Source organism: Planococcus citri, chromosome 1, assembly GCF_950023065.1.
Source record: "Planococcus citri chromosome 1, ihPlaCitr1.1, whole genome shotgun sequence".
Classification (NCBI taxonomy): Eukaryota; Metazoa; Arthropoda; class Insecta; order Hemiptera; family Pseudococcidae; genus Planococcus; species Planococcus citri.
Genome location: NC_088677.1, coordinates 15,583,057 through 15,610,369, shown reverse-complemented (window position 1 = coordinate 15,610,369; position 27,313 = coordinate 15,583,057). Strand labels below are relative to the sequence as shown.

The 27,313-nt window shown below is 41.2% G+C and overlaps 1 protein-coding gene across 1 annotated transcript in view; it reads left to right on the top strand.

The window, feature by feature from the left end:
- The window catches only part of LOC135848365 (uncharacterized), a 32,293-nt gene that overhangs the window by 2,007 nt on the left and 2,973 nt on the right, over positions 1 to 27,313 (top strand). The window contains exon 4 of the mRNA XM_065368267.1: positions 31 to 189. Coding sequence (XP_065224339.1) covers positions 31 to 189 — 159 coding nt within the window. The remainder of the gene's footprint in view (positions 1 to 30; positions 190 to 27,313) is intronic.

Below are 27,313 nucleotides of genomic sequence, written 5' to 3'. Positions count from 1 at the left end.
AGTCATAAATTGCTTTATTTGGTTCAATAGGGAAAAAAACTGCGACTTGAACGAAGAATTGTTGCGCGATAAACAGCAGATTGAGAATTTGAACTCTGATTTAAAAAAACTGTTAACAAAAACTTGTGGGGATTCGCATGCGATGGAGAAAACACATAAATCTGTACTTTCAGAACGTGATCAATTGAGGTAGGTAGGTGTAGGTGTATTCAAAATATTATGATTAGATGGGAAAATGGCGAATTCAAGAATCAGGTAGATAAGCTTAAGAATGTTGCATCTGATTTTATCAAGTCGGTTTAAAAAAAAAACCACTGCTGAAGACGTTTTTTGCCGGGGGGTTTCTCTAATAAACATATTTATCTACATTTTAAATCCACGGATGAATCTAAATAAAATATATATATCTTAATTTATCCCTAGTCCTGGATTTAGGATTGGGGGGGACGGGGTTTCTACCACGACCCATACCCCCTAAACAGTTGCCAAGTACCCAATCACTGAAGTGGGCTTTATTATTCATGCGTGTCTGTCTGGTAGACTGAGTCCCCCAACCCATCTTGGGAAAAGGGATTTTACAAAGGAGAATTTGGTGCCTAGGGGGTGAACATGTGTTGGTCTCCCCTTTGCATTACAAGAGTTTCTGATATGGGGGGGACTTTTGTGAGGTGGCTGGTGCACTTGCTAAGGGCTTCCCACTGGCTGCTCACATTGGACTCAAGAGTATAAGCTATTTACAATTTATTTCATTTTGGCTGAAAAATTTAGGAAAATACCTAGGTATGATTAGGTAGTTAAATTGGTCTACAGTGGAGTCTCGATAACGACGATAACTCAAACTCCGTTAACTCGAAAACTCCGGTAACTCGAAGCAAAGTCAGTTTCCCTTCAACTCCCCATAAGACTCAATGTAAAATTCACTTCTTTAACTCGAATTACTCGAAGTAAAAAAGTCCTAAACCTCTGATAACTCGAAGTAAAATTTTTGAAAAATATAGAAGAAACCTCTGTAAGTCGAACGTTGGTAACGTTTTGCCTCTATAGATAACTCGAATTTCTTGTTGAAAAAACTTGTAAATGCAAATCTAATTGATGCAAACCTCTTTTACAAACTCATCGGGGTTACTTATACTTAAGTACATTTATATCCATAGGTAAACAATTAAACATGACACATGTACATTTCACTCAAATACATAGGTAGGTATAATATCCGGGTTGAAAACCGTTTCAAATTGAATTGGTTGTGATGGTGGTGGTTCTTAGCCCGCCGCCCTCAACATGGTGACAATAGTCACAAACCGGTTTCTCCATGCGTTCGCTCCGCAGGAACGAGTGATAGGGTAGTAACGACTCCTGGTACATATGCGTGTATGTTCTGCCGTTCATTTGCCGTGTTCAGCAGGTTGCCTATTTTTTTATTTTAAGGGGCAGAAATTTTTGAACAATTTTTGTACAGACCAGAAGCTCGAAATTTTTTGCCCCTTAAATTAAAAGGATAGGCAAATTGCTGTGCACAAGCAAGTTGGACATGGACACACAATTGTCAGTGAGGAGTCAAAATGATTCCACCTAACTTTAACTTGAAAAAAATAAAATATCAGTAAATGTGGAAAATACGATTTTTTTTCAAAAATGTTTGCCCCTTAAAATAAAAAAGTAGGCAAAATGCCCAACATGAGAAATTAATGGTGCAACCTTTACGCACCCCCTCTAGATACCACAAAGCCATACCATATTTTGTTCTGGCACAGGAAAATTAATTAGTCGATGGCATTTTTTCATGTTGAGGGTGGCGGGTTAGAACCATAGAATATTAGCGGTTCCCGGTTTCAGTTCCCAAAAGGTTCTCAGACATGGCTTTGTAATGGTATTGTTCTGGTTCCAAAAGGTACCTTTCACATCGTTCTTCCAAAATGGTTCTCAGTTCTTCTCAAACTCAAATGGTTCTGGTGGTTCCTTTTACTCCTCCTTTGATGTTTTGCTGGTGGTGCTTGTAAGAGGGTAAATAGACTTAAGCATGATTAGTAGATGTACTTATCGATTGTGATTGCTATGTGTTGTTTCCTAGAAATATCCCTTAGAGTATTTCTACTAAATACTCACCAGAATACCTCACATGCTCGGCTAGGGCGTGGGTAGGAAAAGGTTGCTTTTACACTCTTAACAAATGATCATACACACCATAAATAATAACAAGTTATACACAAGAATAATATTTAATGTGTGCAATATTAACAACACGTTACAGGTTTAGTACATTTGTATCTTATATGCAAATATACTCGTTAACATGACACTTTCTTATAATTAAATACACACGTTGGTGTAGGTTAGGATAAGTGATCTCCTCTGGCAAGGAGATCTAACTTATTCACACTGACATGTGCAAGTACTTACCCAGAGTGGCGACGAGTAGATCATCACTCCTTCTCGTCTATTAAATGGTTTCACTAATAACTAACTAAAACTAAAGCACTAAACATAACACTTAACACTCGAGAGTAAAAACTTATAATTAAATGCAAACAGCCGGAGCTGCATTAACCCATTAACCGTGAATAACATACCCGCGTCGACTCGGACAAGTTACTGACTTTCTGTACTCTCGTCGCTTGGCTCGTATGGCTAGCTGACGAGAATACAACGCAGTGTTGCCTTAGTGCAACGCAGTGTTACCATGTGGGCGAGCCCTATACATACCACGTACGGCATAGTAGTATATCACATATGCCCCTCTGAGGTTTGCTCGATGGCGTAACCAGCGGAGAAAAGCACGGATAAAAACATGATATACTATGCATGTACGTGGCAGCGGAGCTGTCCCCCTGCCCCCCTGCGTTTCTACGATGAGAATGGCAGAGGCATACGGTAAAGAATAACTTAGACAAGAGAAAATAAATTAATCGACCATCAAGGCCCAGCAACAGGTTCATGTATAGGTGGTACCGCGTAATAATCAAAGAATGGTATTCAAATTTCAAATTTTGTGCTTGGTAGCCTCGCTGCATTGGATATATATATATGTAACATCTTGTATGTTACGTCCATTTTTCGAAATCGCTCACTGCGACGTCTGCAAGAAATCTGTCATTTTTTGAGGTTGATAATGCGAAAAATGGCACGTGCCTGCCGGATCGCGATTATCGATATGCAAAATAATGACACAGCGATTTCTGCAATTCTCGCAGAGGATTCGCAGGCTGGGAAACCTGTGATTATAGTATATCCTTCTTGCAGCGTTGTCCGTCTGAACATATTATAACACTTTAATTGTGTTAAAATTGGCATTTTTGATAACACGAAAGCTCGAACAACACCAACTACGAAAAGAAACTGGCTTCTTTAATTGAAGCTGTGTCATCGGTTTCGTGTGTGTCATGACTTGCAGAAAGGTAGTCATCGCTACATCTCATGCTGGAACCCGTAACCGGTTCCGTGCAAGTCATGGCATTATCAGGCAGCGTACCTGTCCTTTTCGGTAACGTCATCACCCGCGGAATCCTCCAGGACCATGCCTGATTTCTTCCAGATACGGGGTGCGTACCGTGGCAGAGTACCAATTATTAATATGTTCTTATGCGGCTCTTAAAAATGGTTCGTAAACCATGCTACCAAGTTCCTCTCAATTCCCTAGGTGTCAGCATCCCATTCGGACATACTTGCAACATCTTCTATGTTACTTTTCGATTCCAATCGCCAAGTCGCTGGGACAAATACAACGATTTATTTTCCAGCGAATGGGCGCGTGGTCATTTTCGGTAACTTCACTACTTCGTCTTCTGCGAAACCGTAAACTGTTACTGTCCGAGTCTGTTTCTTCGAGTAACGTTACAAGTATCCGCTTGCTGACTAGGTAGGTGAGTACCGAGGCAGAGCACCATCTTTTTCGGTGATTTCACCACTTGTGAGTCGTCTGGCCGGGAACCTGACCAACTCCAGATCAAGGTGGGAAACACCGAGGCAGAGAACCGAAATAGTGCATGTCCTTTGGATGGGTTTCAATTGGTTCGACGACCAAGAGTGCTGATCAGCGGTCTTCCTGATTTGAACATGCGTATATAACACCTTATGTGTTACAGTTCATTTTTGGCTCACATCGCCAATGATTGTGAGAACAAACACCCTTCAGGCGGTTCTCTCCATTGGCAATGGAGATGGCAATACCGTGCTCTCGAACAAGCTGCAACAGCGCAGGGTTGTCGGCATGGTATGCCTCCATGGCAGAGGACCAAATAATAGCATGTCCTTTTTTCAGGGCGTTAAGGGTTCGTAAACCTTGACCACTAATTTACCAATTTTGAACTTGCTGTAATTGTGAGCCAGTTTGAATAATACCTTGCATCTACTCGACGGTAGTTGCATATACCAATATGGCAAAAATAAACTCTCCGAGCATACCAATATAACACCTGGTGTGTTACGGTCTATTTTCGGTAATATCATCTACACAGCCGGTGAAGAAGTCCTGAGCACTAGTCTCCCCAATATCTCGCGATTTGGTGGAGACATGTCCCAAGTTCTCAACATCTTGGCGCGTAGATGTACCGTGGCAGAGAACCAATTATTAATATGCTCCTAGTGGAGGTGTTACGAGCGGCTTACAAAATCCGACCAGATAGTCGATTAACGCGCTAACTTCAACTGGTTGTCATTACGGGCAAGGTGACAAGGCCGAAATGAGCTTTTCGGATACGATTCGTTGATCGTTTTCCTATAGCTCGGAAGACTAGATCAGTTTATCGTGTAAAAACTACACCACGGTAGTTCTAATTACCATCGCGGTAATTGTGCTCCCTGAACATTGTATCACCTCGTGGAGATACTGTCTATCAATTTTTGGTAAGCATCCAGCATTGAAAAAATCCAATAAACGTTGTTTTTGAATTTTTCAATGTGGTGGATACCCAGGCAGAGTACCTGTCATCATTTTGGGTAATGGCCAAAGTTTTCGAAAAAATCGTACAGCATTTTAACAGCCACTTCGGCATTACCCGGGCAGAGCACCCACTAAATTAATGTTCTTCTAGGAGACTTGCGTCTTACATTTCCAACCTGAGTGTCGGAGAAGGCGCTTTGCAACTGATCGTTTTTATTTGAGAGGAAAGTTAGTTTATCTTTTAAAGGGACTACACTGCGGTAATCCCGAATACCACCGCGGTAATCCCGAATACCACCGCGGTAATTCATTTAGCTCTCTGAACATTTGTAACGTTCTTGCGTTACGTACGAAATTGGAATTATTCACGGAGCCATCGGAACTCTGTCCAGTGGAACTCGCGCCGTCTCGGTTGGACGGGAAGCGTGATAATTCTTCATTTTAGGTCACGTTCGGATAGCGTGAGCTCGCCTCAATCTAAGACTCTAGAAAGAGAGAGGCTCGATAGGTATCGCGTATCCGATTCGTGCCTTGGCAGAGTACCTCTTATTTTAATGTTCTTGTGAGAGCGAGCGACTTACATTTCCAACCTGAATGTCGGATAATGCGCATTCAACTGACCCGTTGTTGCTTGTTGAGGGCTGCGGTCCAATAAATAAATAAATAAATGGTTGCGTTCGATGACGCATCCTATGTCAACCAGGACAAAAAGAGTGCTCTTTAAACTTGCTACACCTGTTGTGTTGCATATATCGTTCAAAGAGACTTTGCGGCTTACAGTATCAACCTGTTTGTCGATTCATGCGCCATCTTATCCTGAGGTGGTAAAATATCAGACTGCGTGACAATCGATTCTAGCAAATCAATTCTTCGAGTTTGCACGGGTATGTAGTACCAATTCGGCGATTGGTGCTGACGTGAGATAACTTCAACGAGTTGTCATCACGCTTAACGAATTGCAATATACGGCGATATTGCATTAAGGGTTTGCATAATAGAAAAGTAAAAAACTCTTCGAAAGTGCAAACAATCAAACAAATAATACTATTACTAATGAGGTCGCTTCTACCTTCGACGAGGTGGTAACGAACAGTAGGAACTATGTACAAATACTCAAAAATTAACAAAATTAATACTAGAACATAATTTTAAAGTGACAAAACACATCACTGGGTCAAATTACAAAAAACAATAAAAGGAATAAAAGGAACTGAACAAAAATATGTACAAAAAATAACAAAATCATTAATACTAACAAAAGGAACAGAATATCATCACGGTGATACGACAATCACGTTTGAAATCTTCTAAAAGTAAATACAAAGGAAAACAATTAGCGAATTCATACACGCAGGTATGTTATTCAAAAACAAAAGAAAAGTAATTCTAACATGATATAATAAAACAGCCATGATGAGAGTAATAAGAAAAAACTTTGAAATATCTGCATGCAGGCAGGTTTGACAAAGAAAATACAAAATGCAAAAAACAAAAAAAAAATTATTTACAAAGAAAAATTTACAATGGTAGTATCGAAAAAACTGGTCATTGCGGTGCAATTCGAATGTCATCGACGCAAGTAAGCGGCGCGGTGACTCGTTCCAATTGGATCGTGAACGGATGTGCCGTCGGCGCTTCGTTGAGCGGTAGACGATTGAATTCTGTGTTCGGCTCGGGCTCATACCGCGACTGGAGTATCTCATCGACGATGGAATCGTAGCGGTTGAGGGGACGCACCGTTGGTCGTCGATGGACCTGAGTCCAGGCGATTTGTCGCTGATCGGTCGCATGTGCCGGTCCCAGGATTGGTTGAAGTTGCGGCTCGTCGTTGGCATTGCGGGTGATCTCATAATATCGCCGCTCTTCGCCGTTTGGCATTACCGTGATAATGTCGGTTGCTTCCGGAGTTGGCGGTCGGTGAGTGAGAATATTTGGCTGGAACCTTTGACGACGCTCGACGGTGTCATCGTTCGGTGCGAGTAAACGTCTCAACACTGGGTGCCACGGTGGAATAATTGGCCATGGTCGGACTGGAACTTCGTTGCCTTGGACTGGCTCGTGTAACACGTCCAACGACGGCTTTCGGAACGAATGCCCTACTGGCATTTTCGATACGCAAACCATTTTTTCGATACTGTTGAAAAAATATAAAGTATTAGAATTGGCAGTAAAAAACTCAACAAACTACGACGAGTTTGTAACATAGAGAAAAGACCACCAATTCGACGATTGGGATATAATTCTATTTTTCGATCAACTCCTGTTAGAGAAGTTCGAAAGTTGATGTATTGAAAGTTTCAACAATTCGACGATTGTGAGCTTTCAATGTTGTAAATTTGCCAAATTAAGTCTGCGTAGAGTAACAGCAGTGCGAACCATAAAATGAAATATTCTTTATCGAGTTCGATTGAGCGTGTTGTTGTAGATACATAGAAACAGTCATCTTGATTATGACGTTTAATACTCATGTATCTAGTTTTTTCAGATAAGGCATACGTTACTGTGAATGCGTGCACTAATCTGTCAACAAAGCGCAGTATATAATAAATATCATTGAAGGCACACCAGCGTTCTTGAATATTCATTGCTGTAATCAAAATAGTTTCGACAAAGTAAATGAAAAGAAACATTGATTCAAAATCTTGTATTCTGATATCAAAAAAATCATACAGTATAGCTTATTACTGCTACGACAGTGCGTTTTGGCAAATATAAGAGAACGAGAAATGATAATGATAAAAAATTATTAACTATTTACAAAGAAAACGCGAGTTGGTTTAAAGATCTTCGTCTTCTTCATCCTCCTCGTCGTCTTCACCTTCATCGTCGTTTGAAGGTTCAATTGCCGGTACACCCGTTTGCTGTACTCCTTCGTCGAGGAGCGCTGCTTCGGTGCGTGGTGATACTGGCTGTTGAGATTCTTCGTCGTTGCGAGGACTCTCATTAGTCAGATCATAAGTACCAACGAGATGAGCCGGCTCGGTAGTTTCAATCGCTTCAGTAGTAACTACGGTGGTTACTACTTGTCGGATGGTAGTAAACTCATCATTCTCGACGGAATGTAGAGTTAGAGTCGTATCCTGTACCGCTGTATCAACCTTTGTTAGAATGCGCTGTTCCATTGACTGCGCTCCTCGAGGTAGTTCCTCCTCGGCGGAAGGATCTACCGTATTGGTGAGGTCGATAGTTTTGAGAGGTTTATCGGATTCCGCTGACTCGGTTAAGTCAACCGTTTTAACTGGTTTCTCATGCGGCGTCGGTTCTGTTAAATCAAGCTTCGGCACGAGTACCTTTGGCTGAGTGCTGACTGTTCCTTCCGTCGCAGGATGTTCAGCTTCAGTTTGCACCTTCGGTTGCGACTGTTTACCGAATACCTTTTTGAGAACTAAGTTGCGCTTAAGCGCTGCGTTTACTCGCTGCTGCTTTGCGCGCTGCTGTCTCGGAATATAGGTAAGTAGCGTTTGCGGCGGCGAGAGCTTAACTTTCACCGAGCTGCGTGATTTGCGCGGTTTTGACTTGACGACTTTTGTCGTGTCGCTTTCCGAAGCAGAGGCAGAGGTCGTTGAGTCGGTAGGCTCAGGTACACCATCGGTATTGCCGAATATCTCGTACATTCGTCGCTCCGCTTCGGTGGGAGGTTTGCCCGATGGTGGCGTTTTCACCATATAACCGATGTATTTGTCCTCTTTATTGGTCGGGTTGGGCAATGAGTCGGTGTTGAGTACGTTTGACTCATCTCCCGACTTTACCTTGCGATCTTTTGATCTATTCGACGATCTGTGCTCTGAGCGAGAGCGTTCTCTTGCTTTGGAGGCTGCGCGGGATGGAGTTTTAGACGTGCTGAGTTTGTTATTTGAATCATCCGACGAGATCCCGGATTTTTCAGAAACATTGCGGGCTGGTTTCTCCTTCGACGAAGAGATGCCAGCTTTAGCATTATCAGCTTCCTTCTTCCACTCCATCTTTTCCTTTAGCGATTCACGTGATTTGGCATCGGCGGCTAGTCGCTCCTGCTCTTTCGCTTTACTAGCTTTTACATCAGCCTGAATCTTAGTGAGGACTTTTGCGCGTTCTATCACCTCCTTATCAGTAAGCGGTTTCTGTTCATCGTCGGAAAAGCCTACATTTGTTAGGTGCAAGCCGCTGTATGGTGAAATCTCAACTTTCGTTGAAGTTGTTGATTTCACCTTGGGTTTGCGCGGATCTAGCGGGTGACATCCTGGTGCCGGTGTATCCACTTTGGGATATGGCGGCGTACCGACTGCTTTATTCCCCAGGTAATCCGCTGTCGCCTGTTGCAACTGCGGGTTTACGTAGGATGGTGACAGGGTGTCGGTTATGATGTTGTTCGGGCTCTGCTGGAACGACGATTTCGGCAAATTGAACTGCGGCATCGCTGGTGCGGAGGTTTGTTGCAAATCGACGTTCGTATCAAGCTTTGCTTTTGATGTCGGCGGCGTTGCAGGTGACGATGCGGCGCTGTTAGCGTTATTCGACTCGACGGTTGAATCACTTTTTTCGATGACTGGTTCCGGGATAAATACGGCTGCGATACAGTTTGCTACTTTTTGGTATGTAGCTTTCGTGTATTTCGGGCCAAGTTCGTCCACTGATGCCAACTCGAGGTTCAAATCGTTAAGCAAATGGCCCGCTACCATATATTGGAATTTTCCGTTTCCCCAGTTGTACGTAAAGGTTTGGGTAATTTGCCGGAATGTGTTATTGTGCAATCGGCCGCTCGCATTCGGTGGCAGCATGATTACCTGTTCGACTTTTTTATCCCCTAAAACTTCGATGAGTTTCCGGAAATTTAGGTCGAAGGTATTCGGTGGTGTAAATGAGAAGATGTCGAACGTGCCAATAGATATCATGAGATTTTTCGGGATTTGTTTTAATTCGACGAGTAACTCAATTAACTCCGAAATCTTCATGTCACGCTTATACATGCGTTTGTCTATATTGTCATGATATGGTTTGCCTTCCGTAATCGCATGCATAATGCCATGGGCATGGATGTCGCCTACAATCCAATATTTGTATGCGAACAGTGCCATAACCGGTTTTGCTTCGCCGATTTTCAAACCGCAGACCGAAAAGTGTTGCGGGTAGGCATTCGTAGGGTAGAATGGCGCTAACACTTCGTGCGTTACCTCCGGGTATCGTGAATCAAAGGTGTCTCGATTTGCTTTCGTATTGGACTGTTTTCCAGGTTTTCCCCGCTTTTTCTTCTTCGGTACAACCGCCGGAGACTGGTTCGCCGTTGGTTGAGCGCTTTCGGCTTGATTCGCTACGTTCAAATTCGCGTTCGGATCAACGGAATTCTGCGCGTTGGCGGTATCAGGCGCGCTGGGGTTCGACTGCTCGCCATTTTGAGCGAGTGGTCTTCCCCAGTAGTCTGTTTCCTTCTTTTGCGGTAAATCCCAGTAAGATGAAATCGGCGAGTGGGCACTTGCATCCGGTACAGTCGGCGCTGTACCTGGTTGCACGAACGGGATTTTGAAACTAATGAGCGCCCCGTCGGCCGCGTCCTCGACGTGAGCGAGTGTCCGTGGGGCGGTTGTCGTAGCGGCGTTCGTCGTGATGGTGCTCGTATTCGTCGTACCGCCTATTATCGTAGCGTTCGTCGTAGCGTCCGTCGCTGCGTTCGTCGTAGCGTTCGTTGCGGCGTTCGCTGCGGCGCCTGTTATGATCGGGAAACCGGGCGGCGGGCGGTGGAGGCCTTGCGTAAGGTTGCTCGCGGTAGCGGCGTTTGTTTGAGGTATCCCTGCACCCACCGGCGTGGGCGCGGGGATACCTCTTTCCGCGTTTTTTGACGGCTTCGGAACTTTCGGCGTGACCTCTGGTGTACCGTTGTTGACCGGAGGTGGTGGCGGGAACGGTGACGGTACAAACCCCTGGCAGAGCTCGTTTGTCGCCGCGGTAGGTGCAGTGGTCGTTGAAATCGGAGTCGTATTCGTCGGTAAAGTCGCCGTAGCTGCTGGCAGCGGAGCTGGCGTCGTCGCGTTCGAGCTGGTCGCGGATTGCTGGTTCAATTGACTGGCGATTGCTGTAGAGCTCGGAAACAGCGATGACATTTTGGCTTTACGCAGCGTTTCGTATTTCGCTGTGGTAGTTTCCAGTTGAGCTTTCAAACTCGCGATCATATTATTGGCATCAGTCAATTGTACTTCGAAATCTGACATTTTCTTGTACATGTCTTCGGACAGATCCTGTTGTAATTCTTTGTCGGTATGCAGCTGAGCAATTTCCCTACGTAGAGCTTGCAACTCGCCAGTTACGGCTTCCGTAGGTTCAGGCGTCGAGATTTTAATGCGAGTTACCTCTACCTTGTAGCAGATGTCCTCGATCACATCTCGGTCTCATCCAATATGTGTACATTTAGTCAACTGCACGCCGGCAGGATTTCGAAGTTCGGAGTTTTTTATCGCTTTCATGATGCAGCTCTTATGGTAAAGATGCTGACACTTGGTTATGTAAATTGATTCGGGAACCTTTTTATCGCCTCCATACTGCTTGCTTGGTGATGTAATCACCAAACCGCATTTGTTGCATGCGAGATGCGTAGATTCTGCCATCACTGTGAACAGAAATGCGACGAGGTGTTAGACGAAGGTGAGAGACAATACCGATTTAGCGAAAAAATGAATGTTGAATGATTATTCGAAAACAAATCGGCATGATGGGCCTATTGTCTTTTACGTTAACACTGCTTATTATAGTGAAAGCATAATGATTGTACGAGTTTGTACTTACCACAGGAGCTGATGACAAATAACAGAATTCGAAACGAGAAAACGAAAATAATATACTCGACTAAGTAACAATTACTTACGGTAATAATTCAGAAATAATACGCGAAAAAAGAATACAAAGATTCAAGAACGCATTAACAAAACAAATAGCAAGAGCAAAGACATGTACTTGATAGCGCGTCAAACGAAATAATGGTTTCGACCGTTGGTTCGGGTTCGTCGTTGCTTCCAACTGTCGAGTCCTTCCCCCACTTTGCGGCTCAGCGGCAGCGAACGGGATTGGTCGAACTCGGAGTTGTGTTGGTAGCGATGCGCTCGAACGGCAGGTTTTGACTATAACCTTCTAGAATGTTCTAAGCAGAAAATATCAGACGGCGCCGATTTTCCTGGAACAGGTTTGTCAAAATGTGCGCCTAAATGCGCAGTTCGGCGGCTTTCTTTGTTAAGATAAAACTACGTCGCATTTAGATCGAATTTTTTAACGGCCTGTCAGCCATTTTGATATCGCTACAAGTCACGTTGCTTTCTTTTCTCCGAAATCGAACATCTGCCTTTTGCTAAATGCGCATTTCTGCTTTGTTTTGGAATTATTGCGTCAGATTTCTTCATCGATTCCAATCTTTTATCGGAGTCGATGGTTGAAATTTGCTTGCTGGTAATTTTTATTGTCAAATCGAATTTTGCATTATTTCGTATTGTTTGTCATCAATTAAATGTAATTACTCCTGTGGTTTTTATTTGTGTCTTTTCCAAGTATTCGTTCGAAGAAATTTGCATCACAGTCTTTTACTGTATTACAAAAATTTCGTGAAAAAATATCCAAAATCTGTTATTTCGGTTATTTTATTCGCGATTTGGAATTTTCAAAATTGTATTTTGAGATTTGAACTAATTTCGAGTCAACAAAATTTAGTTATTTTGGACTCTCCATTATTTCCATTCGTATCTAGGATTTTTCAAAATGTATTATCATTTCGAAAACATTTCGGAATGGACGAACTTCAACTCTCGATTTTAATTTTCGATTTCTCGCAAAGAAGAGGGCATATGTATTTGAGAAATGAACTACTGTCTGTGTACAGTATTACATTTCTTGACCTGTACTTTTCAAAAATATTTCAAAATCTATTATTTCGAAAAATATTTTCAGCCTATCTGCGTTCGTTTGAGAGTTGAAATTTTGTATTTCCGTTCTTTGGCTAAAAAGAGGCACCGTCTACGTACGGTGCTATTATATATCTGGTGAATTTGGTTCAAAAAGTGTCTCGAAATCTGATATTTCAATCTGCTCTTTTCGTCGAAGCAATTTCACATCGAAATTTTGACTATTTCCAAAATTTTGTCGTTTTGAATTCTCCATCTTTAGTGTTAAGGTAGGGCATATGGATTTGTACATAAATCTCAGTATATTAACTAAGTTTTACCTGTACGTGTAGCTCCAAAGGTAACTTTCTGAATAGAGTTGCCAAATTATATGTTTACTCCAATTCGAATTCAATTTCACCGATTATTTTCCAACTGCTACTTTCTGTTGTGAAAATCTGATTATTTTCATCGTACTCGTAGTCGGTTCACCGAGAAAAATAAACATTGTATTACTTAACACTAACACTGGAAATTTCAAACGATTACATAATTGGTCACTGTACCTGTATTTTCACTGTCAAATGCTACGTCTGGCAACGTTGCTATGTTCCATTCGTAGCGCTGGCGGTTGTATTTTATTCTATGATAAAATTGCTCGTCATCCGTACACGATCTGGAATTTGTGTGAAAATACCTGAACATTATTAGCGATCATAATTTCTAATAAATTATTACTGCTAATTATTCGTGTCGTAATTCTAAGTTAATTTAGCGTGATTGTTGGTCGTAACATGACCGGTTTCAGTTTCGTAGCTTTTTTAGCTATTTTTTCGAAATTCTAAACTAATAAACCATCGGTACTTTCTACGTAGCTTTTCCTAGCTAGTTTATTTCGCGAAATTATTATTAATTGAGACCGGTTACGCCTACGTAGCTCTTCCTAGCTAAAATCACTTTACTCATCGGTGAATTGATCATAGGTATTGATTAGAATCATCGTCGCTAAATTAATTCTCACTATCAGGTGTTTTCGAAAATAAATACCATCTTAACAATCTGTACTTTGATAGATCGTGCAGTACTTACTATTTACTTACGTTGAAGTATGTAGTTGGTACTTAAATGATATTTATCTTACTATGAAAGTCTTGTTTCAACGTTCGGTTTCGTCTTCGTAGCTCTTCCACGTTAGAATCATTCCACTCACCGGTGGATTGATCGTAGCTAGAGTGCTAACCTTCAAAATCTAGTTATACGTTCGAAATCAACCCTTGTTAGAGTAATTTTTAACTCACGTAGCTTGTTGCTAACCATTTTGAAAAGGAAACCGAATATGCTGAGTTTGCTGTGGATACTAATTTTGTGTTCGAATGTTCACGTTGCCTGCTTTTTCATCGAATACTTTGATGTACAAATAAACTTCGAGTTGTTACCTGAATTTGTATTTGTAGTCTTCGATGTAGTTTTCATTTCAGCTTTCGTCATCGCTTATTGCAGCTTCCATTCTTCTTCGGTGCTAAATAATCGATCGAAAATCATATTAGTATCGAGTCTGATTAAAATACCGTCAAGCGTTTGATTTGTTAATTCTATGAGGCATATGTTGAACATTAGGTTACTTTCTATGAAGTATCCATTTGTTCATTAGCGTGTGATTAAGCTGTGTACGAATGTACATTGTCTACTTTCGGCGAAGTATGCAATGTAAAAATTGTGCAATGAAAGTGTGAATGACTAATTAAAGCAAGCGGTATGAAATACATTTATATTTAAAGCATAAGAAACAAGTACGGAAATGCAAATTGATATGATACGACTAAATTAATCACGACGATGATCACATCTTGTATGTGTTTCATTGTCGTAATCTGGTGCGCTGATTCACCCACAAATACGTCGATTCGCTGGAGTTTCTACGCCGTCGTTATCGTATTAATTAATTACTCCTTGATTCAACAAATAAATCACATGTCATTGGTTAGATTTATTAACGGTGATGATTATTCAGAGTGTTAACGAAAAAATATATACCTGATAGTGGTTGGTATTTTCCGTGAGATTATCCCACCATTCCAGGTAGGACAACTGAATCCATTTCGGCGTTTCATTACCGTTGTTATTTCTAACGTAACATTTTCTGAAGATTTCGCCGTTGATTTTTCTAATCCGACATGTTTGACGAATGCGTTGCGTCGATATATTGTGCTCATGATGAACCACGTTCGGTTGGGCTTCCATTTTTCTGTTAAAAAGTTGAAGCGAGATTAATGAAATTGTTCGATGTTAGTTTGAACTGAATACTACGTAATTGGAGGTTTACTTACTCGTTTCAATACAGCTGGCACTGTAGAAATCGATGAACAGTAATTTAATACGTTAATGAACCTCAAAATAGCTTCAATTATTCAAAAAGATCGCAATTTTGCTAAGAACAACTTCTAATTCGATCAAACTTTCCTTCGAAGTGATGAAATCGTGATAAGAGCACATTTTCGCCGGTGTTAGTTCGTCTGAGTACATGCGAATGCGGTGGCTCACGTTTTTTGCCCGTAACGTAACGTGTAACGCTTTGAATAGCGTTATTTTTCAAAAATCTGAGATTTTACTAAAATTTTGCGTTTTAGCTATCTAAACCGAGTATTGGCTGTTACGTGGTTATTCCCTTGTGGAATATTTACGTGTCTAGTGATTCTCAAAGTTGGATTTCAGTTTTTTACTGAATTTCAACTTTGAAAAATTCCAAACTCAGCCAATATTGTAGTTAAATTTCAGTCTTTTACCGAATTTTAACTTGTTGAGACTTGTACTGGAGCTTACGTGATTTGTGATTATTCAAAAATCTAATTATTTTCGAAATTGATCATTTGAAATGCCCCAGTCCGCGTTTACGTATGTTTGGTTGTATTTTCAAAACTAATTATTCAAAATTTACAACTTTTTCTCATGTTTGTAATTTATTCTGACTTTTTTAATTTCCTGTTTGAAATTTTACTAATCAAAAAATACTTGTGACTTGGATTTCAGCGAATCCTTGTCTGTGGCGTATTTTGGTTACTATCTGAGTATAGTATTCCAAATTTGCAATTACGAGTTTATGAAATAAAATGACTAATCTCAAATTTTATTTAGTAACCAGCCACTCATGGCATTAGTTATAGTACTCTTTAAGAATTGAGCAACTGCATTTTCATTTCTAGGTATTTCACACTGAGGTGGAATTTCAACCTTTATGACTTCTCCTTCCAGTTTATATTCTGGTGGGAGGGATATGAAAATGTTAATTTCATTTTCCTCAGGATTAATCTCAACTGTGACTTTATTGACCTCTAATTTTCTCGGTTCCACAGTGTAGACTTCTTGTAAGTCTTCTGTGACCGGAAACTCCGAGTCCTCAATAAAGTAACTTTTGTAGAGACTTTTCTCAGAGTAATGATATGGGACAATCTGATGGAAATCGTAGGTTCTAAGTGGGTCTTGACCCATACGCATTAGGCGTGCCTTGATTCTCTCAGATTTTCTCTGAGATTTAGTCAATTTATTTGAATCCTTTGCCGGTTGTGCGCTGCCTCCTGTCGTCAAATCTCCTGTTTGAGATTGCGACATTGAAGGTTGCGGCTCCGCGGCGTTTGTCACAATTTTAGGTGTCTTTGGAGGTCGACCTCGCGGCTTCCTAACAGAAGGAGCGAGTTGTGCACTTTGTTTGGGTGTGGCTGCGGATGCCCCAGTCGAAGTTGAGGATTCTAGTTGATCCTCTGTGCTCGTCTGAGTCTCCTCAGTGGCATTGGTATTTTGAGCTGAGTCATTTGGATCAACTTCCTCTCGTAAATCAGTGGATGTTGATTCCGTAGACTGTTGTTCAGTTGGCACTTCACCATTTACTGCAGTTTCAGTAATCGGTGGGTTGTGCACTTCAACTTCTACTTGTAGTTCGGTAGCTGTTGAAGTACTGGCTTGATCGCGTTTTTCAGCTCTTTGTTGTGCTCGAAGGTCGCGTGCTGTATTTTCAAGCTGTCGTAAAATAGCAGGTGATGCTTCTGCAATGTCACGCTCATTAATACCGACACCTTGCGGTGCACGAGTTGGCGGGTCGTCAACGTCTTCCTCGCTGTCAGACATTGCTTCGCGAGCTTTGAACAAAAATTCTTTGATTTTTTCTTCAATAGAACGCTGGTCTAGTAGAGATTTGAGACAGTCGCTTTTTTCCATGTCTTCGATGTTTTTACTAGTTAGGAATAGCGTTAACTGTCTTATGTTCGAAATTCTATCTACAGTTGTTCCATCTGTAGGTTTCAGAAGGTAACTGTTGAAACCTGACCATTTTATTACTATAAAAGGTCCATGTTTCTTTTGATAAAGTTTCGCAGCTGTTCTTTTTTCGAAACTTGACTGTTTGTGGTTAGTAATTAAAACCATATCGCCAGGTTGCAAATATGTAGGATCAACGTGCATTTTGTTGAAGCAATATTCTTCTTCAATACGCTTTTGACGTCTTTTTTCTCTAATAAATGCTTCAACGGCTTGGCGATCAGTCAAATTCCCGCTTCTGTCTTCTTGCCATTCACTCGTATACACAGCTTTTTTACCTAACATATCTGCTATGATGTTAGTGTATTCTACTTTGCGTGCGTATACGTGCTGAAATTCTACATCTTCGAGCTCTTGCCTGATAGCAAGAATACGTTGAAATAGTTCAGCATGATGAACTGGCTTGTTTCGGGAATTCTTCCAATTATTGGTTTTCCAAATTGAGCATGTGTTCGTTAGCGCTTTGATTACGTAATTCGAGTCTGATAACAACTTTATCTTCTTCACACCGTTATCTCGTAATATTTCTAGCGCAATGATTATTGCCATCAACTCGGCATAATTGTTCGTAACCTGGAATTCTGTGCTCACAATCCTGTCAGATATGTTAGCAGTTGAACCCGGTTTGAAACAAATTCCTATTCCAGCAATAGCTTCGGGTGAGCCGTTTTTGGAACAGGCGCCGTCGGCTGTAACTCTGGCATAGCCATTGTTGTCGATAAAGACTTCCTGTTCGTTCGACAGGACGTCAAATATCTTGAGTTCACGGCTTCGACATTCCTCAATGGTTATTGATGGAATTTGGTTGTTTTCATTTTGATCATGTAATCGTGCTAACGCATCTCGGAAGTTGAAAGTTCTAATTTCAGTAGGAAAACCTGGAATTGTCGTGTCTGGTATGAACCAAGCCTCGTTGGGCTTGAAACCAAATGACGTAGGTGTGTTATTTATTTCGTTCTGGATTTCTCCAACGAATTTACTCCAACCAAGATGAGTGCGATATGGATCATAAACTTCGTTGAGTTTGACACGTAACTTATCGCCTATTACTCTCATTGTTCGTTCCACTGAAGAACTCTGAGGGTTGTAAGCTGTCGTGTGTGCAACTTTGATCTCGCATTTTTCCAGCAAATTGTACCAAGAGTCGGAAATAAATTGCGTGCCGTTGTCAGTGATCACTTTCTTGATCTTGACATCGTGGATTTCAATTTCAAATAAAATTGATTCCATTGCGTTGCAAACTACTTTCTTTTGAATCCTGTGCATGTCTCGAAGCCAGACGCGACTGGTAAAGATTTCTTTTGCAACTAGCAAGTATTTCGGATCGTTCTTTAATGCTGGAACCGGTCCATATATGTCTACCGATAGCACGTCGCCAATGGCGTACGCCTCTATTTGAGCGTATTCCAGGACTTTGTGTTTCGCGTAGTTCTTGTTCACTTTGCATATAATGCAGGTGTTTGTAATATCGCGAATGTACGCGAGTGAACTAGGATGGTAGTATAATTGTCTAAAAATCATGTCTAATCGATTTGCCCCAGTATGCCCATAGGCACAGTGTAGGTAGTCGACAGTGTCGTAAAGCAAACGATCAGGTAAATATGGTACTTGCGATTTATCTGGCAAAATTTTCATCAGACGTTTTTTACCATCGCGTGTGTACATTATGTCATAAATTTGTTTTTTACGGAGTGATGTACCCTGTTGCTTCTTATTATTTGCTGGTACATCTTCTTCTAAGACATCCATTATTTTTTTGCAATGTTTGTCTGTAGCTTGTTCGTCTTCTATATTGGATAGTAGGTCGAACAATCTGGGTACGTTTTCGTCCATAAATTTGCAATCCAGAGGTGGTAGAGCGGTCTTTTTACTGGCACCTGTTAGTTCATGATTGTCTTCCTTGTGAAAACCTTTCGTGAACCTGGGTACCACTTGGTTAATCATCAATAGATCGAGCTCTGTTAGCTCTTCTATGACGATATTTCCAACTACCAGTTCTGGTGCTTTAATGTCGTATAAAGCTTTATTGGATAACTTCATGTCATAGATTAGATCGAAATTGCATATAGTTGTAACCCATTTTGCAGCTTTTCGGTGCGTTTTCGCCAGACTCTCAAATTCTTTGTAAATTGGGAGCAAATTGGCGCGCACGTGGACTCTCCTACTGAAAATCCACATCCAAATCTTTTTGATGACTGAGTACAGTGTTAGCATTTCTTTGTCGTACAGTGTGAAGTTCTTCTGGTGCTCTTTAAAGCCTACAGAAATAAACATAATGATTTGCTTTTGTTCATCCTCCTTGTAGAAGAGAACTGCATTCATTGCATCGTCTGTGTAATGCGTATCCAAGAATAAGTCGCCCTCACGTGGAGGTTGTTTCAACGTGAATTTCTTCAAGTACTCCGATTTGAGTATGTCGAAGGCCTTCTGTTGAGCATCCGTCCAGACTATAGGGTCGTCGCCCTTTGTCAGTTCGTATATTGGGCTTAGGATTTGCATGTAGCGGGGAATAAACGGCTTATACAGCACGGTGTTCCCAACAAGAGCTAACACTTCTTTGTTGTTCTTAAGTACGAATTTGCCATGTTTCATATGGTCTTTCTCAAATTTCAGGAATTTTTCCTTTTTAAGGTCCTGTTTGTCAATGTTTTCTTTGGATAAGACGAACCCCAAGTGGTCTGTGCGCCTCTTGAAAAAGTGGGTTTTGGTCGGATTCAGTTTTAATCCAGCCCGTCTTATTTTTTCGAATACACTGAGTAGTCTATCAAGTGTTTCTTTGAACGTAGTACCAGAGACTTTGACGTCATCCACAAACTTGGAGATGCCTTCTTCGTCTTTTAACACTTGGTTTATCATATGAACAAACTCACCGCTCGAGATCTTCAATCCGTATGGTAGTCTGTTAAATTCATATACTTGGCCGTTTATTATGAACGCTGTGTACTTTTTCGATTCTTCATCTAGCTCTAATTGCCAGAATCCGGACGTGAAGTCCAGCGTACAAAATAGACCATCGGGTGAACCACTGAATATCACGCTATCGATTGTAGCGGGTTCAGTTAGTACGCATTGTAAAAAGTTGTTCAACTCGTCAGCTGCCAAACACAGTCGTATATCGCCATTCTTTTTAATGACGGGTGCGCGTGTATTTATAAAAACTGAACGAGATGGCCGAATTATTCGCAAATCTAACATCTTTTGAGTCGTCATATCGAGGGCTTGTTTTAACCGAGCTGGAGGTCTATATTTTTCACCTCGTGGCACTGCTAGGTGCCCCTCACCGGGGATAAAGTTGAAATGTACTTTTTCACCTTTGTAACATCCCGGATTCAGACTAAATATGTCTTGATAAGCATTGATCTTGTGCATGGCATCGTCTACCTCCTTTTGAGGTGCAATGCCAAGCTCTCGTATTTCAGCTAAATCTTCGATGAGATTTTTCTGCATAATACGAACTGCTTTGATTCGGTCTTCTTCAGGCTCTCTGAGCTTGTCTCTTGTAGACATGCTTGTGGCCATGAGATCAATAGTTATAGTAGTGTGTTCAGGGATTTGCTCAATCTTAAATAAAGAGAGCGCATCTTTATACACATCTGGGTTTATAAATGCAATTGTAAAATGATCATCATCCTTAGGTTCATGACTTACGCATCTCTGGCGGAAATGTAAGTGTAGATCCAAATGCTCCATGGCTACTCTTCCCAGTATGAAAGTGTTGCCAATGGTGTCCATTATGTAGAATGGTACAACAAATTCCTTTGGACCAAAATTAAATGTGATTTCAGCCAGAATTTGTGACGCTCGTTCAATTGCATTGTTGGCCATACGTAGCTGCACGATGCGATCCATAGCGATTTCGCGTACTGCATGTGGCACTTTCAATTTGAGTTGTTTCAGCACATTCCTTGAGATAACGTTGGGAAGTGCTCCCGAGTCCAACTGAATGGCGACGATCTTATCACCTACTGTGATTGGAACGACGCAAGTTGGGTCATCGGTACCTTCGTTTACCACTAATGGTTTAGCTTTTTCTTTCAGCTGAGTTTCATCAAGGTGTGCGTTGTCAATCGCTTCGAGTGCTCGAGCTTCTTTAATTATTTGTTTTCGAAGTGCATGATGTCTCCATTTCTTGTCGGCAGGTAGGCCTCTTACGAATTTCACACGTGTTGTAGTCGTATCACTATTACACGGGAATGTCTTAATGCCATCCCTTGTCAACAATCTGAGCAATCTGTCTTTGGGAGGTTTCTTGATTATTGCATTTTTAACTCCAAAATCTCCGATTGGTCTTCGATCTTTCGCTCTATGGTGAATGTCCAAGACTTCAAACGGAGTTGGAGAGTAATCAAGTTCCGGAAACTCGTCTAGTACGAGTTCTGGATCCTCCATTATCAAACATTTGACATCCATCTCTCTTATGGATTTCTTAGTTTGATTTTCTTGTACTAGCCCGTCGTCGTCAAGTTCTGTTAACTGAGCAGGACGGGTGTACTTGTCCGTGAATGTTTCATAATATTCTTCCGGTAACATGCAACACGTTGGATCTCGTTGGCAATTGGGATTATTGCACGAGGTTCGATATTCCATGAATAAGGTTTTCTTTCTAGGTTCGACGACCTGACTACCTTTTAATGGTTCAACCTTTGTTGCTTCTTCCTGCTTAGGTTGCTGTTCAGGCGGAGCCATGTACGTGTACGGAGGTTGCGGACGTTGTTGGAGAATCTTTTGCATTTCGTCGTATGGAGATTTGAGCGCGTTTCTGCTTAAACGTACTCGTTTCCATTCTTCGAATAATCTGTATATACCTGTACAAGCCATGTCGTAAACCACACGGTACGTAGGTATAGCCGGGTAATATTTATTCCTATCCTTTTCGAATTTGAACTTTCGTTCACAAGGAATTACTAGTTGGTTTTTATCTGCCATGACGCCAATCGCTTCAACACCGGAGGCCGTTATCAATTTTTGCGTCTGCAAATAATACATGGGCGGTTCTTTCCAGAATATTACAATTTGGTCATCCGCCGCATTTTGGAATATTTTACGGTATTCGATATATCGATCTAGTTTAACGCCAATGCTTTTGGGGTCACCTGGAATGCAGGGTTTTACTATTGGGAAGATTAATATAATCAATTCCGCCCCTTTATCTTTGACTAGTAGATCTAAGAGTTTGTTTAGACTTTTCTTTATTTTGTCATAAGGTTGAGGTGAGTGATTCAATTCGAATTGCAGAGCTGATAGAACAAATTTCTCTCCTTCGGGGAATTCCGTTTTCTCTATACGTCTGTATAATTCTTCAATTGGTAATTGATCACGTAAATATGGTGGCACCGCTACAGGTAATGGCGTGTCTCCTCTTTTTAGGAAATGCGCTATACCGTCGCCTACCCAAATGAATTCCGTAAAGATTGACTTCATGGGGACTTTGATGTTACTAGACCGTGCCCCTGTAGTGTCTAGTCCTTTTAGTTTTCCGAATTGTCATCGTTTCCTTGGTCTTGACTCTCGTTGGAATCTTGACTCAGGTCGATTTCTTCGATTTCTGCACAGAAATCGGCATTGTCCGGAGTACCTTCTCCTACCTTACCATCCTCGTTTATTACGAAGAAATGTACTGGTAAAGGTATCTGACTAGACACTTTCGGTTGGAAAGTCGAGGGTTTTCTGGCTTCATGCGGTTTTTCACCACGATTGTCGCTGTTCTGGGGTTTAGCATTATCATTACTGTTGTTATTACCACCAGAATTGTTCGAATTAGTATTAGTATGAGTGTTCTGTTTAACGCCATTACTATTACTAGTTTTGTTCGAGTTGGGATAGAAATTAATTTTCTGATTCCCTTTGAAATTGTTACCTAAAGCCTTTTGTAGCTTTTGGTATGCCATTTGTAGTTGTCCTTCGTTTACATTTTTGTTCGTAACAGCTAGATACGATTTCTTCGGAGGTTCCGGCGCATTATGCGGTGAATTCGTGATCATGGGTTGGTTCGTCCAGTTCCCTGTTGGAGTAGGACCTTGCGTAGAATTCCTATTCCTGTCAGAATTAGAATTCTTCGCATTCTTCTGTGAATTCCATCCTCCATTAAGGTTGGTATTCTGGAAGTTTTGATTGTTACCCATATTCCAATTCGAGTTGGGGTTTTGATTCCAACTTATCTGTGGACCGAAATTTTGGTTCGAGTTCTGGTTGTTCCATTGGTTCGAATTCCAGTTATTATTCGGGTTACCGGGAATTTGAGTCCATTGTCCATTCGCATTGAGTATCCAATACGTGGACTGTGGTAAACCGTTTCCGTTATTCCAATTGTTGTTAGGCATTCTATTCCATTCGAATGATGGAGTTTGTTGCCATTGAACGGGCGTCATCGCGCTGTTGCGAACTGCAATGCGTACATTATTCTTCGGGTCAGAGTCATAGTTAGCGAATTCGTCAAGTTTTCTTATGAAACCTTCCACTGTTGTTTGTTTCGCTAATTTCTTATCGTATGGGTAAGGCACTTTTTCAGCTGCCACTTCCAATACTTTGGAAATATTTGGATGTTTGCGTTTGATTAGAGATAGGACCCATCTCTTTATCTCCAAGAACAGACGTTTCTCTGTTTTGGTTTCGCAAAAATATTTCTGAAAGTATTCCCATGCATCGTTTTGACACTGACTGTTCCAATAATGTTGAAGGAATCTCTGTTTTAGGTCTTCGTAGTCCGTTATTCCCACCATGTCGCCTTTCCACTCTGTCGCATCTTGAGTCTCAATTACTCCTTGGAATGCGTAAATTTTCTGAGTTTCGGCGGCATTGCTTTTGTTTACGTAGTCTTCGAACTGACGTACAAATTCATGAGGGAAGTAATGTTTCGATTCGTCATAATAAATGCCAGCACTTCTGACTAAGTTGGCATTTATTTTCAAGGTTGGGGTGGAATTAAGACCACTGTTGGGTCTACATCCACCTTCCTTTCTCATATCTGCAACTGCATGCGCTAACTGGCTGCATTCTGCTTTGTGTTTAGTCATTTCGACTTTGAATAAATTAGTCGCTTGGTCAAATTTGGTTTCACATTGCGTTGCCTTTTGCATCGCGCTGTCAGCTTTTTGTAAGGCTGCACCGGTAGTTTGACCTACGTATTCCTTTATGCCAGTAGCCCATTGAGTGCAGTGTTCACGAACGTCTTTTATTTCGTTTCTACAGCTATTGATATTGCTGTTTGAACTACTTGCATGGTCGACAAGATTAATTAAACAGTCTTCCATTCGGATAAGACTATGTTCTTGGACCACTTGACCGATCTGTAGGTTCTCTATGGCACCTTCAGTGAAATCCCACGTTTGCTGAAACAATGATCTCAGCGGATCGTTGATTTCAGCGTCGGTGGCGATTTCCGGTCGTTTCAGTTCAGTTTTTGATCTGCATTCTTCCCTTTTCGAGTCCCTGTAATTTTGCAGGTGACGTACCTTCGCTGGAGGTGGGTCAGGGAGATCTGATCCATTTACAATGTTATTTTCTTCGGTAGGTACGTAGTCTTCGTCATCCTCGTCATCGTCGTATTCATCTTCTGAATGATTTGTGGACGGGTGACTGCTGAATAGCGATTCCACAAGGTTCTGCGGACTAGTCTGTGATTCAGGTTGTTCTACGTTCAAATCCTGCGTAGGTGGATCCTTGCGGTCCTTCCGTCTGGATTTGCTGTTTGCGTTTTTCAACGTTATACACGATTCTTCGTGATTTTCGCCAATACATAGGCAATGTACTTGGTGTTGCGTAAGGGCTACCGCTTTACTACGGGTGCCTGCAGCTGGTCCAGTAAACGCCATTTCGTTCGAATTGATTTACAGCTGGGATAATATTACGGCGAATATTTTCCCGTTTGTGTGAAATTTCTTGTAAATTTCAAACACAAATCTTAGTGCAATGCTGGTTTTAATTCGCGAGTTAGTTTTGTACACAAAAATACTGTCGCGTAAATTGCGATTCACTAGCACTGGGCTATATCAGTTGGCTGACTCAAGACGCTAGATTACTTCGGCGAGTAATCCGGACAAGATAAAAAGCGCTGAGTCAGAATGAACTGACTTCACACGTGCTCGAAACGTGTTTCTTAGCGGGATTCAAGTGCAAAGTCACTTCAGAGGTGACTCGGACAAGATAAAGAGCACTGAATCTCGGCTAGAGAAATTAGCCTCGAATGAATCGCGAACACGAAATGCTGGAGAAAAATTCAGGTGCCAAAATACCACTTAGGTATTTCTGAAAAGATACAAGGACACTGAATTACTACTCAGCCTTGAGTGCTGGTTTGAAAAAAATACGCGAAAAATACATGCGATACGTTTTGCTTTAGAGAAAAGCCACTCGCGAAATAAATAGTAATATTCAACGATATTACTTACCAATACTGCTGCTAAATATCGCTTCGAACTTAAAGTTCTACCGATGAAGAACGCGTGGTTGAGAAACAAACGCGAAGAAAAAATATAATTATGCAAATAAATTGCTTAGTATCAAAATTCACTTTAAAAATAAAACGTGAAAAGATACCGGACAAGACACACACTAAAGACGCAAAAATGCGCGCGAAAAAAATAACACAATGACAGTCAAGCTGCTTCTGTGGAGGAGCGTTGCTAGAACCGTCGTCACACTTGAAAAGAAAAATATATAATGCGAGCCGCGGTAGCTATCAACTCGACGGTTGGTGGCTACGCAGTTGCAGCGGCGACATCTAAAGATGGCGGCTAGTGCGACGTGTGTGTCTGTCCTTGGGTGGTGGTAGGGGTCACGCAACAATGCGGCGGACAAGCTGGAACTCGCTTTTCACGTTTCGACGAACGGATTGAGTTCTGAGAAATTCTCAACGGATTTTTTATCCATCGATGGATTTCATCATCTACCACCACACATACACATGTAAAAATAAACACGTTTTCGTCAAATTCTGGCAAATTTGACTAGGTGTGTGTGTGTATGAGTGAAAGCAACTTAATACTTTCGTGATTATTTACTTTGAAATATTCACAAGTATTCTTTCCTTTCCTATTTTCGGACACTTTGGTCTGAGAATAGTCAAGAAGTGAATCGTAAGTACAATGAAATCATACTGCAAGTATTATTTTCCAAAGTTTGGTCGCGATCTAAACTTTGTACTCATAACGATTTACTTCCTCCAAGCTCAGATTACGACGAATCTGTGCTTTTTGGACACTCGGAAGGGCGCCAATGTAAGAGGGTAAATAGACTTAAAGCAGTGATAGGTAGATGTACTTATCGATTGTGATTGCTATGTGTTGTTTCCTAGAAATATCCCTTAGAGTATTTCTACTAAATACTCACCAGAATACCTCACATGCTCGGCTAGGGCGTGGGTAGGAAAAGGTTGCTTTTACACTCTTAACAAATGATCATACACACCATAAATAATAACAAGTTATACACAAGAATAATATTTAATGTGTGCAATATTAACAACACGTTACAGGTTTAGTACATTTGTATCTTATATGCAAATATACTCGTTAACATGACACTTTCTTATAATTAAATACACACGTTGGTGTAGGTTAGGATAAGTGATCTCCTCTGGCAAGGAGATCTAACTTATTCACACTGACATGTGCAAGTACTTACCCAGAGTGGCGACGAGTAGATCATCACTCCTTCTCGTCTATTAAATGGTTTCACTAATAACTAACTAAAACTAAAGCACTAAACATAACACTTAACACTCGAGAGTAAAAACTTATAATTAAATGCAAACAGCCGGAGCTGCATTAACCCATTAACCGTAAATAACATACCCGCGTCGACTCGGACAAGTTACTGACTTTCTGTACTCTCGTCGCTTGGCTCGTATGGCTAGCTGACGAGAATACAACGCAGTGTTGCCTTAGTGCAACGCAGTGTTACCATGTGGGCGAGCCCTATACATACCACGTACGGCATAGTAGTATATCACATGCTGGTTATTTCACCAATTAAAAAATGGTTCCAAATGGTTCATGGTCCAAAAAATGGCAAAAAATTGAAAATTTGAAAAAATTCCCCTTTACCTCGCTTATTTTGCATGAAAAACACAAATTCTTATTTCACTTCGGTAAAAAAAAAAACGACGTTTCAATGATGAGGGGACCAAAAAGAACCGATTCCTGAAAAGGGTTCTGATGGTTTTTCTCATTTGAAACTTGTTCTGGTTCTTGTTCTGGTTGTTCTTTCCTTAAAAAACTCAATCGGTTCTAAATGGTTCTAAATTGTTTCAAAATCATTTTATATGGTTGTTCTTTTGGTACTTCTCTTTTCC